Source organism: Colletotrichum truncatum, assembly GCF_014235925.2.
Source record: "Colletotrichum truncatum strain CMES1059 chromosome Unknown Contig_0020, whole genome shotgun sequence".
In the NCBI taxonomy this organism is placed as follows: Eukaryota; Fungi; Ascomycota; class Sordariomycetes; order Glomerellales; family Glomerellaceae; genus Colletotrichum; species Colletotrichum truncatum.
In genome coordinates this window covers 34058-50508 of record NW_027222417.1, presented here as the reverse complement: position 1 = coordinate 50508, position 16451 = coordinate 34058, and the positions used below count along the sequence as shown (strand labels likewise).

The window sequence follows — 16451 nt, the reverse complement described above, 5'->3', positions numbered from 1 at the left end:
ACCCCACTGAAGTCCATTTCGAGCAGGAGGTTCGTGGATTGCCAGATGATCTATCCTTTGCCACGTCTATGTATATACCCCGTTGACAGAAAACAATAACAAGGGATAGGTCTGCATTACACAAAACGACGGCGTCCATCGCAGCGTCTTTGCTTTGTTCTTAGACCATCAGATTCTTAGCAAATCCGTGCTTTGAGTCGCAACACAGCCCCATAACGTACAAGACTTCTTAACCTCCTGCCGAAACAGCTCAAAAGAAAAAAGAAAAACTGCACGAGAAAACCCCAGTCCACCGAAGGGCGTCGCCAATGCAAGAGAAACATTACCTGATTACTACAGAGCCAGCCTGGTCGAGGATCACAGGCTCCTAATGGCTTGGAGAAGAACTCCCAAAGTCGAGACTGAGCTCAGAGCCGCCTGGAAGGCCAAAAGAACTGCCCAAGAGACCGCATAACTGGCGAATGCCTATGGAACTGATGCCAATAATGCAGAGAAAAATGCTCTACATAAGTCCAGCAGCATAGAGGAAAAGGCTCTAAGAGCAGCAATTGAGATGCTAGAGAAAGGATTTCTAGAAGGGAAAATTGGACTGAGGTCTTGCAGGTTACCAGCGGACTGAGCATGCAAGCAGAAGAACAAAGCATTTTGAATTTCATTTTCCCCACTAGATTACTACAAAACAAGAGGGGGAGAGGTGCATATCATTGCCGTCGCCTCAACAGAGTTTAACCTGCTAACTCAACCATTGGAGAAGACTCCTTTGTCCTCGATCAATATCAACGGTGATGATGTGGGGTCTTGCTCTGCCGCCTCTCGAAATGCAAGCCGTTTGGGCCCAGAATTCGACAACGTACAGCCTGTGTTTCCAATAATTCAGGACTCGGACTAGGGAACCAAGAATGCCGACAAGAGTGTGGCGGCTATTTGGTGACTGTGGCATCGGTCAATATCACAAGACTGAAATTTCGCGAGATGATGACAATTGTATGGAAGTGAGTCTTGTTCCTATAATCTACGTCGCCGATTGTATCCTGTATAGATTCGCCATCAATTGTAGTCAGCGTTTTGCGAAAGCCCCCAGCCAGTCTTTGATGTGAGGAAGAAAACTGACGCCCATCATCTCAACGGGCGGGCATGAGCAATGTTTAGGCAACGCAAAAAGTGGATCCGGCGGAACTCCAGCAGGTTTAGCTGCTGGAATCTGCACCCGTGCCCGCCCCCACCCTGCTAATTTCGACCGCAACAAGCGCTGTACCATTTAAGCCAGCCTCTGTAACGGCTCAAACGAGAACCTCATGTAGCAGAGTAACTGCTCCCTTCGCACTCAGTAACGCTGTGGGCGGCGCCATTATGTTCTGCTAGAGAGAGAGCTGACTAATTATGCTGTCAGCATACGGCGGGTTTTCATATTGGAGCTGACTGCAAAGCGATTGTTTGGCTTCTACTCATCTTCAGCTTTGCTTGACCGTGTTTATATTTACGAAATAAGGTAGAATTCTATCTAAATGCATTCCTAGATTTTTCTTTTTTCTTTTTCTTTTAGTAACAATGCTCGTATCTTGCTGAGGACTTGGGCTCATTGATCGATTGATCTAAGACAATCGACACTTGGTTTTGGTAACTTGGGCTGACATAATAAAACACTTGCAAGGGAGCTCAGATGAGCGAGAATCACGTGGTGCTCGGACCCACTTTCCACATCGAAGTGGTGTGTTGACACCACAAAAACTGTGTTGACACTACAACCTCTAGTGTCAATCCGACAATCGCTTACGTATGCAGTTTCCATAACACATTTTTTCTACCATCACAATCAGTCACGTGACTCCGCGTTGCTTCGCGTCTTTCTTTCAACATCTCCTTCAACAGCGCGCGTCCTCTGTTCAATTAAGAGATCAAGCAAACGTCCGCAGCACAGCAGCGCAACTTGCGATGCGGCCAGTCCATTCCACCAATGCTGCAGTCTACACTCGCTAGCCTCAATCTCCTCGCAGACCCCGGCTTCCGTCAGATTGATCCCATTTTGGAACTGTGGAAACAGTTGCGACAAGACTTCGACGCTAACATCGCTGATGCCCGCCGCACCGTGGATGACGACTCGTTTTCCGCCTTCGTCCTCAAACAAGTCAACCGTGCGGTGCTTAAAGCTGCCCTTGACTTGGACTTGGCTGACACCCTCGGGAAAATTGACGAGTCAGTCATCTCTGCTGAGGCTCACTACCGCCTGTCGGCTACTCTTGATCGCTGGTCCGTCTCTAAATCCATCTTCGTCTTCCTCTTCGGCACTGAAGTTGCCCTGAGCCGCGTCACACACGAAGCCCTAAAGAACCTCCACCAGAATCTTTCTCACCCTGACATCATTCAACTTTACGAGGCTTTCGAGCGCACCGCTCCGTCGCTCCAGGCTCGTGGCACACGCGGAAAGGCAAATCGCAAGAATCGGAAGGCCGTTGACCGCTTGAAGGAAGCGGTTGTCAGTCGTGAGCACCTGTTCTTGAGTATCTTTACTCTCCTATGCTAACCTGTTCAAAGTCTGCCCCAACGCCTGGCCCAAGAGGGAGAGGCCGTCCAAGCCGGCCAGCGAAAAGCCAGTTCAAGACGACGACGACAGCGACAAGGCTTCAAGCGTGGTTTCCAAGAACGAGGAGATCGCTTCACGCAATGGCAGAGAGCATGTAGATCGTCTTGTTGTTGATGATGACTTCTTCGCCGATCGTGATAGTGACGGCAGCGAAGCGGACGTCCCGTACCTAAATGACCGCGACAGTGACGACAGTGACGCGGATGTCCCGAACCTAAACAAGCGCAACACTGACGACGGTAATGTGAATGTCCGAAACTCGAACGTGCTGACGCGCACACATCTACCGGCATCTTTCGACCACGACTTATCCACCATCATTGAAGAGTCAGCTGTGTGGCAGCAAGAGTTAGGCGCATCGCCCGTCCCGCTCGCTACCGCACCTCCGAAGTTTACACTACCCAAAGCCAACCCAGAACAATCGGCTCTTTTCGAAAGTGCTAGTGTTGATGCTGTGGCTAATGCTGATGTTGACATCGGGTTTCGTCTGGATCCAAACATCACCGCCAGGAAGCATCGCCGGTCCTCGGCCCAGGCCAAACCAGTCACACCTCGAAAACGCATCAAGACAGAAGGACAAAGACTATCACCGGAAGCCCTTGATTTCGACTCAAGTTTCCATTTCAAAAAAAAGTCCTCACAGCGCGAGACATGCCCCGAGTCTTTCGAGTCCCCCGAGGTCGGTCGATCACAGTTTCCCGCCTTGGACGACTCACTTTTGAGTCAGAAAAGCGACATTCTCCAGTCTCCCAAGGACGAAAGTCTTGCCAAGTCTCTGCAGAGACTTTCACGTCCTTCAGACAGTCAAACATCGCTCTTCTCCCCCACTTCTTTGAAACAAGCTTCGTCTCTTCAACATAACAGTCTTGTTACTCCGTCCGACGCTAGTACCGCCATAGAAATGCAGAGTATGAGTACGCCGATTTTAGATGACACGGCCTGGCTGTCGGGCACTGTTGTGGCCCAGTGTCTCTCCATAATTACCATGTCAGCTGGAGAACGACAGCCCGGAGAGCCATGCTGGCTGCTGATTGACTCCCTTACCACGGGAAGCCAAGCCAAATTAAGCCAGTCGACCTACGTTACTATGTCGCGATCTGCCAGCCCCTGCATTTTACCCTTGTTTCACAACAAACATTGGGTCCTCGCTATTATGCGCAGAGACAGGATGGCCTCTATAGAAGTCGACTTGTACGACTCTCTTGAAAGCAAGGCGCATACCGAGACGTCCTATGAGCAGCTCGAAGTCTTTTGCGACCGGTACATAGCCAAATCTACACGTCTTCCCGGGTACATCGCCAATATACCCTGCGCCCAACAGACCAACACCAACGACTGTGGCGTCTATGTTATTGCGTTTGCAGCCCATATAGTCTCTCAGAAGACCTTGCTAGCTTTTGACACAAGGTTATGGCGCATCATAATTCATATTATGAGGGAATTGAGCTACCCGCCCCCGGAACAGCCGATTGCAGCAAAGGAAGACCTACGACGCCTGTTCCTAGCTAAATACCTCAACGAGAGCCAGCTAGCCCTTCCGCGTTTCCCAATTCAGCTACCGGAGCTCAAGACCGAGGCCACTCATGATGGATCCGTATGCAACATAAACGAGCTTGACGACTTCGCCGCACATGTTGTGGAAGCTCAGAGGCGCTTGCGAGCAGACACAGCCAGAGCTGTCCGGTCTCGGCTTTCGACCTGGACCGCGGCTCACCGGCATCTTATGCGTACCTGCTCGGCTCTAGAAAGGCTGGCCGAAATGGCGACTGCCACCTCGGCGGCCGCTGACGCCAATATTAAGAAGAAAGAACTGGAAACTCAGCAGCACCAAGATTTCACCTCAAAGAATGAAGTAGATGCTGCCACTCAAAGGGAGTTCGATCAGGCAGTTCGCGAGCTGAGACAGGCGAGGAAACAAGCCGAGGAGATCCGAGCATGCGTAAACGTCTGGACCTTTTTGGTGCAAATTATTGAGGAAGCCCGGGCGACGTTGGAGGAACGTTTAAGTATGACGCAGCTTGAGTAGATCCTACAACTCTTGATGTGTGTCAGCGAAAACAACCAGCTGCCGGATGCGTCGATTCTGATTGTACACTGAGACGCTTCATGATGTATGACTCTGACTAATGACGATAGAAATGACCAACGAATGCATTTATTTTAATCAAAATACGAATTAACTGCTTGCCCTTGGATGTTGCTACCATCGTGGTTGTGTATTTGACAATGAATGGGGTTTGGGCACATCCCCTAAATCATACCTCATGTCAGGAGTGGCCATGTGGGTTGTTTTTGGGCGCATATATTTGGTGTCGCTAGCAGTAGTATGATGACAGTAGCAAAAATCAAGATGCTACTAACGGCTATTTTGTAGTAGGTCAGAGGATTGACAGACGACACGTGCCTCGTGATATTGAGAATGAGGCTCGACGGCATCAAGCCCGTTGAAGAACTAGTGGGGAGCAATCTATTTGTAAGTAAAACTTTGCGGTGACAGGTCCATGCGAAAAGCCTGTCTTGGCGTTTTGAACTTCCTGGAGTATGAACAATCTGAGGGACCGTCGGTGTCATGAGGTGTGGCAATCCAAGAGGGAGAGTTACTATGAATATCTGGAGAATTTGATTAAACACAGAAACTCTCAGAGCATTCTCCTTCATGCCAGCGACTATGGCTTCTATGAGAATAAAGCTGAGTCTGGCGATATAAGACAGTCCAATGTTGTGTGGAGATGCTAAAAATGTTTGCCTTTTACAGGGACGTTGCCAGCGTACGAAAAAAAAAAACCTAAACAACCCTGGATTGTTTTTTCCAAGGTCTCTGCAACGAAAAGGTATTAAGCCATGAGTCTAGTGAGAGAGAGATGAACAGTGGAACTAGGGAAAATTGGGTGATGATATCTCAGGAGATGAAGTGCAGAAGAAATGGCGACACAAACGGATATCGAGAGCCTGTTTGTTCAATTCATACACTAAACATTCATTGAGAATGGAGCCGACAGATCACGGGCTGATCGACCATTCCGCCAAATAGGAGAATGTCATGCACGCTGGCTCGGAGACGCCGGTTCCAGGTTTATTAATATCGCCATGCTGAACGGTGCTTATTAGTAACGACTTGATAACGGCTAAGCATGATGTCGGAACGGATATACCTAATTTACTTTATTATTCACGATATGCGGAGATAGATAGAAAGCTAATAAATTTCATATATTATGGATTTGCCCTATTATTATTCGCGTTTCGGGTAACTATAGTTTAGGATAATATATAAGGTAGGAGTATACTTATATATAACCTTGAGTTATATATCGGAAATCTTAGTAAATAATTCCTCTATAGTTAATAATATTGCAAAATATTAGTCTCTATAATATCTCTTTTTATATAGCTCCGTAGTAGAGTCTCTAGAATATCTCAGCTGGAAATACTATAAGCTAGACTCCTAACCCAGTACCTTTAAAACTTATCGGAACTGCGTCTTCTCTAGGTAATACTGTTTTTATCTCGGATAACGAGAAGGAAAATTAGGATAGTAGCTAGCCTGTATCTCCTTTATCTTTAGTAAGTAATAAGCCTAGAGTCGTAGCCGGTTATGAAAATTCTACGGAGCAGCGTTCTATATGCTAAAACCTAGCCGACGAGTCTATAGTATGTATCTTTATATTACGACTCGTTAAGTATGCCTAATAGAGAACCGCCCTACTGAAGGATAGCAGCTAGGGATAAGATATATATAGGTAACGGAAGGATAAGGGTTACCCCGCTAGGAAGGAAGAACTATGTTTAAGTTACGTGATGATAAGAAAAGATACGACTCTTAGCGTATCGGCTACCGATACCTAGAGAGTCAGCTAGCGATAATGAGAACTTCGGCTTATAATAACCTCATTATTAGCCTTAGGAAATAGGACTTATATATAGACTAGGACTTAAGTATCTACTTAAGCCTTCTAGATAGTTCTTTAGTAATCAACTTATGATTTATCCTCGAATAACTTTTAGCTACCTATTTAGCATTATAAATACTAGATACCTCGTTATTATAGAGTAAGACTAATTACCTTACCTTAAACCCTATGATCTATTAGATATACTTATAATTATAAAAGAGTTATTATTATTAGTCTCTAACTATACTTTCTATTAGTAGAACCTTATTATTACTTAGCTAGCTATAATACTTTAATTACTCCTATTTAGTAAGTTACCCTTAGAGACTAATAAATAGTATAAGATATAATATCTTCTCGCGACTTTATTACTTTACCTACTCCGGGATCAAGGAATGCTAAAAGTCTAATCGCGAGAGATTGTAATCAACGTCATGCAAATGTAATTGTAGAGCTTAGGGAAATCTCTCCACTTTACCTGGATTCATATATTTTCTTATCGCTTCTAAAGGCCAGCACTGAAGATCGTCCCCTTCACTATGAAGGTTGGCCCGCTAATTGGCCAATTGATGCAAGAAACCCTGCGGAAATAGAACTTCTATCGCTTACTCAAAAACTCTGCTTTATTAAACCAGGACCTTGAGGTGTAGTGCGGTTATAGTCACACTGCTATGGCATGCTGTACTGAACACTGGCTGGGGTACCGGAATTTAAAATGGGAAATCTGGGGGTACAGCGCAATGGCCGGCTCGAATTTCGTAACTACTGGAATTTATACCGATTTGAACCTGCTGAAACTTTAAGCTGCCAAAATTTTGTCCATAAGATGAACATATCCCAACTTGATTATCAATGGAAAGCAAATAAGAAGACGCCCTTGGGCTTGTGAAGAAGACAGTCCTAGCGGGGTCTCTCCAGGGGACACTTAAGCAAGGGAACCCATGCAGTACCTTTCAATGTCACCATGATAGGTAGTGGTGGTGATGATTTGTTTGCCAAGTTTCAAGATCTCGCCGAAAGGTATCGGCAAAAGCTGGAAAAAGATGACATCTTGTCAAAGGTAGGCAAGTCGAAAATTGTAAGACATATTACATTGACCTGAACATCCATAGCCCAGTTTTTTGGCACGTTATTTGAACCTATTCATTCAAAATCATGTTTCACCATAGCATTGGAATGATCAAAAAAATCTCCGAAGCGTTGTGAATATTCGAGAATTCTAGCATTACCTCAGTCATCGAAACAAATAGCTGGGCCCCAAAACATTCGATAAGGAGCAATTCATCCGAAGCCTTGCAAATAATTGCCTGTCTGGAGCTCACCTACGCCCGCGTACCATGGAGCTGTCGAATGAAAGAAGTTGAGGCTTTGAGCTATCAAAATGTGATAATACAATTGTAGCAAGAATAATATAGATCACCCGAAGGCGTCACGGCAACTAGTGCCATGTGACCTGAACATGGCCGGACTGATTGGTGGCTTTTTTCAAGCCATGAGGAGGTCTCATAATTGAATCTTTCTAAGGATTACCCATGTGTAATGCTTCTTCGCAGGTGACCTGATAATAATCCTAATCCATCAACGTTTCTTAGTATCGCCTTGACCTCCCCCTTCGAGTTCGTTCCATGCTACCCGCGGCCTGGTGGAGGGGCTGGCTTTGTGGACAAGAGTTTTTAGCGTCTTTGCGTAAGACAACAATTAATTAATAGAAAGTAGCCACTTCAATTGATCTCTACTTGTCGCCTCACGCACCCAACGCCAGCCTCGGCCAGAAGGCGGCCAAGAGAGTCCGAAGTGAGCTTGGCTTGGTAGGGGGCCACGGGAGCAAACGCCGCCTACCCTAGCGCTACCGTTTTGCGATGCTCACCCAGATAACCCTGGATTGGGGGGACGGGGGTACGAAGTATCGCGTGTGACTTTTTGGCGATTTAGTTTTCTACTCGACTAACTTGTCGCCTTGAGCAAGTCTGTTTCATTTTCGTCTGTGATTATGAAAGCCAAGGCTAGCAGACTAAATGTGGATAAGGGGCTAGAGTGGCGGTTTGAAGCGTTGCCATAAGGTCGAGAGGGCGCAGCTCGTCATGGGCTGGTAAATGCTGCGTCTGTTAGTTACGGGGCGAAGGAAAACCCATCTGCTGTCAACATGGAGAGAGCTATATACCAGCTGCACAGTGAGATATAAAGGGGAAAGTTTAGATTCATAACAAACGGGTAGTTACCCCAAATCCATTCGTTTCAGAAAATTGAAGGAATTTTTGCATTATTACCTACATGAGCAGAAGCAAGCGATCAGCCCAACATCTTGCAGTCGCTCCCTAACCACCATTGGCGCGAAAAGCGGACACCAATCAACCTTTGCCTCCTACGATAGCTGTGTCTTATTCAGCCTAATGTCCGAATGGGTGTATGTCTGCTGTTGGAAAGATGTGTTGTCGATGAAGCATGACATGATTGGTTCAAAAGTCGAGGTCAATGCATTCTGGGTAGTCCAGATTACCTATGAATTGGGACATGGGGGTCACACGTTGCTTGTCCTTGCAGATCACACTTCTACAGGGGCGGCCCATGTTGAAAGCCCATTTTATATGTGCACACCTCCCCTCTCTTGAGAAGCAATAACCACCAGGGGGGCGGTTCATCGGATGATGAACGCAAACCTTGCATCTCCACGCGGTACGTACCGGCCACCTCGCGGATACCGGCCGTTTTTTGGTGCCCACCCACAAACTCTCTTCAGATCAAGAAATTGGTTGAGGAGTCGCCAACGGCACACAGGCGTAGACTATGTTCGTGTCTGGCAGCCTAATATGTTGTTACTTCATGTCCATGTTAACAAAAAAGGCAAACCCCACCTCAAGTATGCTAGCGGGGTGTTGGCACTTGCACTCACAGTTTGATAACCACGCGTAACACCGAAACTGCTCACGCTCTCTATTGGTTCTCCGACCGTTCCGGCTGACCATCGAATAATAATGGCTCTTGGCGCGTTGCCCCCGGGGAGGGATAATAGGGAGAATACTGATACGTCATCGTGTGTCTAGCAATCTTTAGGCAGGGGCTATCGGAAAGGGGTTACATTACGGTTTCTCCACGACTAACGCACATATTGTTCTGCTCTATCAACTTCACGTACCAACGACAGAGTTCCTCGGTACGTCACTACTTCTGTCTATCCAGAACAGTGAGGTGGCAGGTGTCGGGGTTAGGAGCTAAGACCTCATAACGCCAATTAGGCCCGCGAGTAAGTACTGGTGTTGTACTGCATCGCTCCTGTGGGCATACTAGCCGAGCTGCTGATTTCAATGTGAGTCAGTTGGCCCTGGTCCTCAATTTAGCATATGCACATCGTCGCTTCCTGAATACGAGCAGCAGCCATGTGTTGTGGGCCAGCCTGCCACACAAACCCAATTGTTAAAAAGGTGTCCGTTCCTCTCATAGACGGCTGGTAAATTTGAATCCCATACTGTTTGATAGCCTCAGTTCCAAAATCCTTGTTGTGCGGGTGGAACCAAAACAAATCTAGAGTAATCGAACTTTCACAGCTACGGACAGGGTGACATTCTATGTAGGCTCGCTCGCGGTTGACTCAGAATGCTCAGAAACATGTGTCTGGTCTTCCACATTCACAACACTCTCTTTACTACAACAATTGACAACGTCTCCCACACGCCGAAATATAGTTCCCCCTACTGCATCCTCGACAGCCTGCACCGAACTAGATGTAGAGGTGCCAGTAAGGTTTCGTCCGTCGACTCATTCAGTGTGCGTCGACAATCCTTTGCACGCCAGGCTTTTGCACGCCAACAACGGATTGATTGGCCATTTATTACAGGAGATCGACGTACATGGGTCAAGCTGTCCCAGCCTACCAAGAAATGGAATTGGTCATGGAGCGATAAACCTTGGCAACTTTGTTGGCTTCCAGCGAAAGTTCATCGCGTTGTGCTAACGCAACCGATTCTGACGGAAGCCCGCATATCGTTATGCTTTGGCGCCACCTCTCAGGGTAGCTGCAGCGGCAGCAGTGATGCCGCCCTATGCACACAGACCATCAGTCTGGCTTTGTTGGTTTTAATTACTCGCATGCTCGCTTGTAAACTGAACCAGAAGTGACTCCAGATCTTCGGTTCCTATAGATGTCTGTGCTCTCCTTGTAGTGACCCGACGCAACAACAACACCTCGATTGACAGGCCCTCAACCCCATCCAAGCGGTACTTCGGACACGAGTTTCGGTGGAATCCCTGCAGGTGGCGAATCTGCTTTAGCCAATATTCGTGCTTGTACACATGGAATAAGGAAGCGAGGGCCAAGGCAGTTGCAACAAGGGCTTCGAAAGACTGGGATCACCAAAATTGTCGTCGACGCCGAAATTTGGACAGAACGAGTGGGGCACATACCACTATCATCCTTGGCGTGTCAGCTATCCGCAGTTCTATCAGCTGCGCATATCTGTCAAATAAGCGGCGGCCTGTTAAATGCTGTAGCTAACACGCATGTTTGTTGTCTCCCCTGACATGTTACGGTGAGAACTGCTAACTTTCAATGTGATCAATTCTTCATCCCGTTTTCCATGAATGCTGGCAGAGTCAGCTTGGCAAACCGTGACCGGTTTATTGCCACTTGTACATTAATAACTGTACGGACGGAATACAGCGAAAGGGCACTCCGCATCATATAGACCCCAAACTTTGCGGGTGAATGTTACTGCGTATTGTAGATTTAATTTTAATGTGATGGCATGAACTCCGGCTCTACCGAGTCAGTCTAAAAACCTAGGGGCATCGCTTTGCATTCGAATCTACCGGCAATTTGACCCCTAAACGTCCAAGGCCACGAACATAAGGCATGCTCGAGATGCTCCTTGGTTCGCCATACACCTGGCTAAGCTTATCGCTTAACATCTGTGGCTCATGTTTGGGTCCCAGACAAAAAAGTGCCTCTTCAAGGCGGCAATCCACGCCAAGCTCTAATGAGTCATCTCGCCGAAAGTGGAATTTCGGCATATGGTACTTGTGCTCGACCCCCTTTTTTTATTTACAAGATTTCGCGTTATGGGTGAGCATACTGCGAAACCTAGTTAAAGCATGGGCGGGAACCAGTAAGGTTTCTGCCGCGGGTTATAGGTTTATTTTCCTACCGGAAGCCAAGATATCCAGTCTAAAGTTACTTCTACCACTTCGGCTTTTATCTCTGTTGTGATATTTCCGGCGTTAGGGTCGGCCCCGCTCTGCTGTTTCCAGCTAAATAGTCACGTGATGCTAGATTATGGACCTCACCGATCGATTCCCTCAGCGAAGCTTATTACTCTACTCACTTAAAGAATATAAGCCGTTTTGTTTTCTAGACGTTGCCACGCATGCCATAAACCGAGGAGATTTATTTAAGCATATGCATCAAAATTGACATGCCCTCCGCCCCTCATCTGATTTAGAGCCACTTATTGACTATAGTTTGAGCTACGCGCTACTAGACAGTATAGCAAAAACACTGTGTACCAAAGTTGTTGCGTATGTTTCGGCCTCTGTCGGAGGCCGACGATGGGCTTGGAGACACTGCCGACGCCCCACTCGGTCTATTCGCATTTTTCCAAAGTTGTTGGTCCGACTCTGTAATTATGTTCAAGATGCTATTGCGTCGCGGGAACTACGGACAAAATTATTTGAAATCCAGAATCGCCACGATTATAAATCTCTCATTCAAAAGGTTATACTAAATTTAGGTATAAATATCAAGCATCTCAAAAAACACATCATATTGAAAATGATCCATATCAAACTTTATAAAAACAATTATTCTACCTAAGATATATCTTTTACATTACCTTGTACCTTTAAAATGGTATTCACTGTCGGTTTGGCTGGTATCACTGGCAAGTTCGGACGCCTACTAGCCTCGAAGCTCATTCAGAAGCCGGATGTCATTGTTCGTGGCTACTGTCGAGATCCTAAAAAGGTCATCACCCCTCTATCCTCGTCCTCTCAAGTACAACTCTTTCAAGGTGGAGCCTATGACACAGACCGAATTCGCGCTTTTGTTCGAGGATGCGATGTAGTCATTTGCTCATACCTTGGAGATGACCAACTCTTAATCGAAGGCCAGAAGAAGTTGATCGATGCTTGTGAAGCAGAGGGTGTCCCTCGCTATATAGCGAGCGATTGGTGCCTGGACTATACCAAGCTTGAGTTTGGTGATCTCTTCCCCAAGGACCCCATGAAACATGTCAAGGCCTATCTTGAGGACCAAACGACTGTCAAAGGTGTTCATATCCTTATTGGTGGCTTTATGGATACTATGATGAGCCCCTACTTCCAGTTGTTTGATCCTTCTACGTATACCTTTAGGTATTGGGGTGAGGGATCTGAACCTTGGGAAAACACGTCTTATGAGAACGCAGCCGAATTCACCGCTGCAGTTGCGACTGATCCCTTGGCGGTTGGTAAACAGAAGTGTGAGTCTGTGCACAAACTCTAGGATGGCATTGCGAAGTGGCTAATTCTTCAAAGTTGTCGGCGACAAAAGAAGTATCAAGGGGATTGCCGATATCTTCGAAACTGTGTACGGGGTAAAGCCCAACCTAGAACGGCAGGGTTCACTCGAAGATCTGAAGTCAACGATGCATGAGTTACGTGCCATGTACCCCAATGACCCATCCAAATACCTGGCAATGTATGCATTGCCCCGCTTTGAAAACGCTTCAGGCTCATGCTAATGATACACAGGTTTTATAAGTACTATATGACTAATGGTCAGGCGTATGTGGCTTCAGATATGGAAAATCTGAAGTACCCCGGTATCAAGCCTATTACTTGGGAGGACTTTATGAGAAGCCATTCTATCCAGGAATTAGCGGGAGTTTATGTATCGTGATCGTACTTGGTCCTCAAAGCAGAAAAGCAATAGATAATACGATGCAGACCGTCTCTAGTAGTGTTACGACCGTAGTAATTGGTTACTGTGCGTTGTAACTGGTAGTGCAGAACAGTGAAGAGCATACCGTAAGTCGTTATTACCGAGGCTGTTGCTATGCAACATTGTTTATTGCTTTGAATTGCTCCTAAAAGTTTCCCAACGACGATGGAGATCACAATGCTGAGACATTAGGGTTCCTTAGCATAAACCAAGCAAAAGCGGTTATGCTTGAGCTTGTTTCTGCGTTAGTTCAAACGGCAATGAAGATCTAGCGTCAATATCCGGCCTCAAGACGTAAGCCATTACGTCTTACAAGACGAGCTGAATGACTCAAGGAAGGTAGCATGTTGGGCTGGCCCGGTGCCTCAGTTCTAGTTGACTCCATCTAGACAAGCTATCACCCGCCGACTATGGGTGCTATCAATTTCTCCTTGTTATTAAGTCCCTTGTCGCGTCCTTGTAACGAAGTGCCATGTAGCATGATACGTTTGACCTCGATCCGGCCGGCTCCGCAAAGTATACGGGCCCGTTGACTGCGGTTGCCGGCGAACCCCGATGAGAGAGAATGACCCTGTGTTTGACACAGCTTGTTACGACGCAATGTGGTTTATGGGCATCCACTTTAGCCAGGGCTACTACATTTGATCATCATGTACCTTATCGCTTAAGACTACCCCTTTTATGTCGGTGCAAGTGACCAGCTGTAGGATTGAGATTTTCCCCGACGAGCATGAAGCGACCGTGGTCGCCGCGGAGAAGCACAATTCAATCGTCGAAAAGCTTGTTTCCTAGTCTAGAGAGCTAATTTTGAGACGCAGCACTCCGATGCTTCCGTTCCTCAGAGTTTGTGACGTGTAGAACCGCTGCTAGCTCCTGGCAAAAGCGGTTTTGTACAGGGTTTATATTTTTAATCCGGCTATTATGCACTGCATGTTCCTCAAAGGAGTACTAGTAGTCGATATTCTGGCATCATCAGGTTTTTGCGGATTTATATGGGTCTGTCGGCTAGTTATTAGCGATTGGGGGCGGCGCAGTTAGATTTGTCCGCGGTGACTCGCCCTTGGATTATGGCTTCGTGCTGGGCAAGGGGCATCGAGCAGCCAATGATGTTGTACCACATGTGTTTTCAGATTGGTATACTCATCTACAGGCCTAGTAGCACGTAATTATGTCGGTTTTACGATGTATCGCCGGCTACTACTTTTACCAAATGATTATCACCACATGCACGGAAAGCTCTCGCCCCATATGACTGTTGACATACCAATTCAAGTTTTTACGGACGTCCCGGGCGACCTTGTCCACATCCTTCAGGCCCGTTTACCGCGGTCTATCACGCTCCTCCGCCGTCTTCAGTTTACAAAGTTTCCCAGCGGCAAGACGGAGCACACCCGCATCATCGTCGCATCAGATCCACCGCTCACTTCTAAAATCGTAGACTGGTCATCGTGGCAAAATGGCAACGAAACAGTGCCACAACCCCATCACTTCACGGCAGCCTACTTGGACCCTTCACGCGGCCACGAGACAAACATGTGGCTTTACTCGACCTTCGAGGATTTTCACGGCGCCGACTGTAACATTCCGCCACTTTCAGAGGAAGAAACGACCCTCTGCAGCCGGCAGATCATAGCAGTGCTCAACGAGGCAAAGCGCCAGGGGAGGTTATACCCGCACCAGCCGCTGGCTAACCCCAAATATATCCTTGTTGCCTCACTTCATGACGCGGTGAAAGCCGCCGCTGCGCGGAATGGTGTGCAGTTTGAGTCGACCCAAGAACCTGGATATGATAAGTTTATTTTCAAGATTGATCAGCTGCCTGAGGGGGAGGAACTTGAATTGCCTCAAGGGTTGGTCTGGAGGAAAGGGACGTTGGGGGACTGCGAAATTGTCAAGTCAAAGACGAACATTCCTCGGAGCGTGTGAGTTTGTTGCGAATGGGCCATGATGCTCCCTGGTGCTGATTTATGGTAGGAAACTTCTTACAACGCTGAAGAGCATGTTCATTAAGCTTGAAGATGGAACGCCAGTTGCTTGGGGGTTCTTAGGAAAGTCGCTCTTGAATGTTGCCAACTTAGATAGAAGGACTGACTGGTGCGTCTAGGCCCTGATGGCTCATTCAGTAGCGTTCATTGCGAGGTGTGTAAAAGTTTTATCGCACTAGGGCTTTCATTGGCGAAACTGACAATCATCAGGAATCGTTCCGTCGTCGAGGGCTTGCGAGAAAGGTTGGCGCCAAGCTCATGCGCGAAATGACGTCTGCATATGGCGATGACAACTATTCGTCCGCCGATGTGACACCGTGTAATACAAGCAGCCAAGCCATGTGCAAGAGCCTTAATGGCAAGGTAGAATGGTCATCGCAGTGGTGAGCGCCCTTATAAGACACTTAGTCTGTTCTTCTTTACCAATTGATACAACTTTAGGGTTCTCTTAGACATAACAGAGTAAGCCAACAGTATGCCGAGACATAGCAAAAAGATGAGGATAGAATGGCAGCAGCATCTACGCGTTTGCAGCATGAAATAAAGGTGGAACTGAACAACACAAAGGGACGCCTGTTAGACATCTAGACCATTCTGCATGAGGGTAACGTACGTATCACTTCATCGGCTAGACTTTCGAAACTCATCGCTTCTTCCATTTGCGGCTGTCACTTTACTTACTTTGTCTGGATGGGTAAGATGGTGTATGAATCTCAGACTATGTTCTCGGTTACATATATTTCTTCTGTACCACTCGTTAGTCTACGTATAGTCAGGAACTCGGATGATAGTATAGTATACTTCATTACCTCAACTCCTCCTATCACATCTTGCGTTTGCATGAATTTGAACCCACTGGTGCACAAAGAATTATCACATCATCTGCCTTAATGGACAGGCCTATAGGCAGCCTCGTCTAATATGCAAGGTGCACTGTTCTAAGGCCCTTCGAGACAGTGACAAAAAGGCAGCCAGGAAGAGCCTTTTTGATTTCAGACAGTATCTTCGACTCGAATAAAACACTGAAACCCAGTCTCTCGACGCTAACTAAATTTTGTCGGGTTGATATCAAAAAGCGTCAC

General features: G+C 46.9%; 3 protein-coding genes across 3 annotated transcripts; all 3 read left to right on the top strand.

Moving 5' to 3' along the window:
- Positions 1–1954: 1954 nt before the first annotated feature.
- CTRU02_215785 (Ulp1 protease family protein) lies at positions 1955–4607 on the top strand (the record flags this gene model as incomplete). The annotated part of the gene is made up of 2 exons (XM_036733327.1): positions 1955–2480; positions 2533–4607. The coding sequence occupies 2 exons, from the start codon at positions 1955–1957 to the stop codon at positions 4605–4607; spliced, it is 2601 nt and encodes an 866-aa protein (XP_036574958.1).
- A 7703-nt stretch (positions 4608–12310) lies between these two features.
- CTRU02_215784 (NmrA-like family protein) lies at positions 12311–13342 on the top strand (the record flags this gene model as incomplete). Its single annotated transcript, XM_070206568.1, has 3 exons — positions 12311–12923; positions 12979–13141; positions 13195–13342. The coding sequence occupies 3 exons, from the start codon at positions 12311–12313 to the stop codon at positions 13340–13342; spliced, it is 924 nt and encodes a 307-aa protein (XP_070059735.1).
- Positions 13343–14632: 1290 nt separating this feature from the next.
- CTRU02_215783 (acetyltransferase) lies at positions 14633–15756 on the top strand (the record flags this gene model as incomplete). Its single annotated transcript, XM_070206567.1, has 4 exons — positions 14633–15306; positions 15359–15449; positions 15489–15527; positions 15580–15756. 4 exons carry the CDS (start codon positions 14633–14635, stop codon positions 15754–15756), a joined length of 981 nt encoding a protein of 326 aa, XP_070059734.1.
- Positions 15757–16451: the final 695 nt, after the last annotated feature.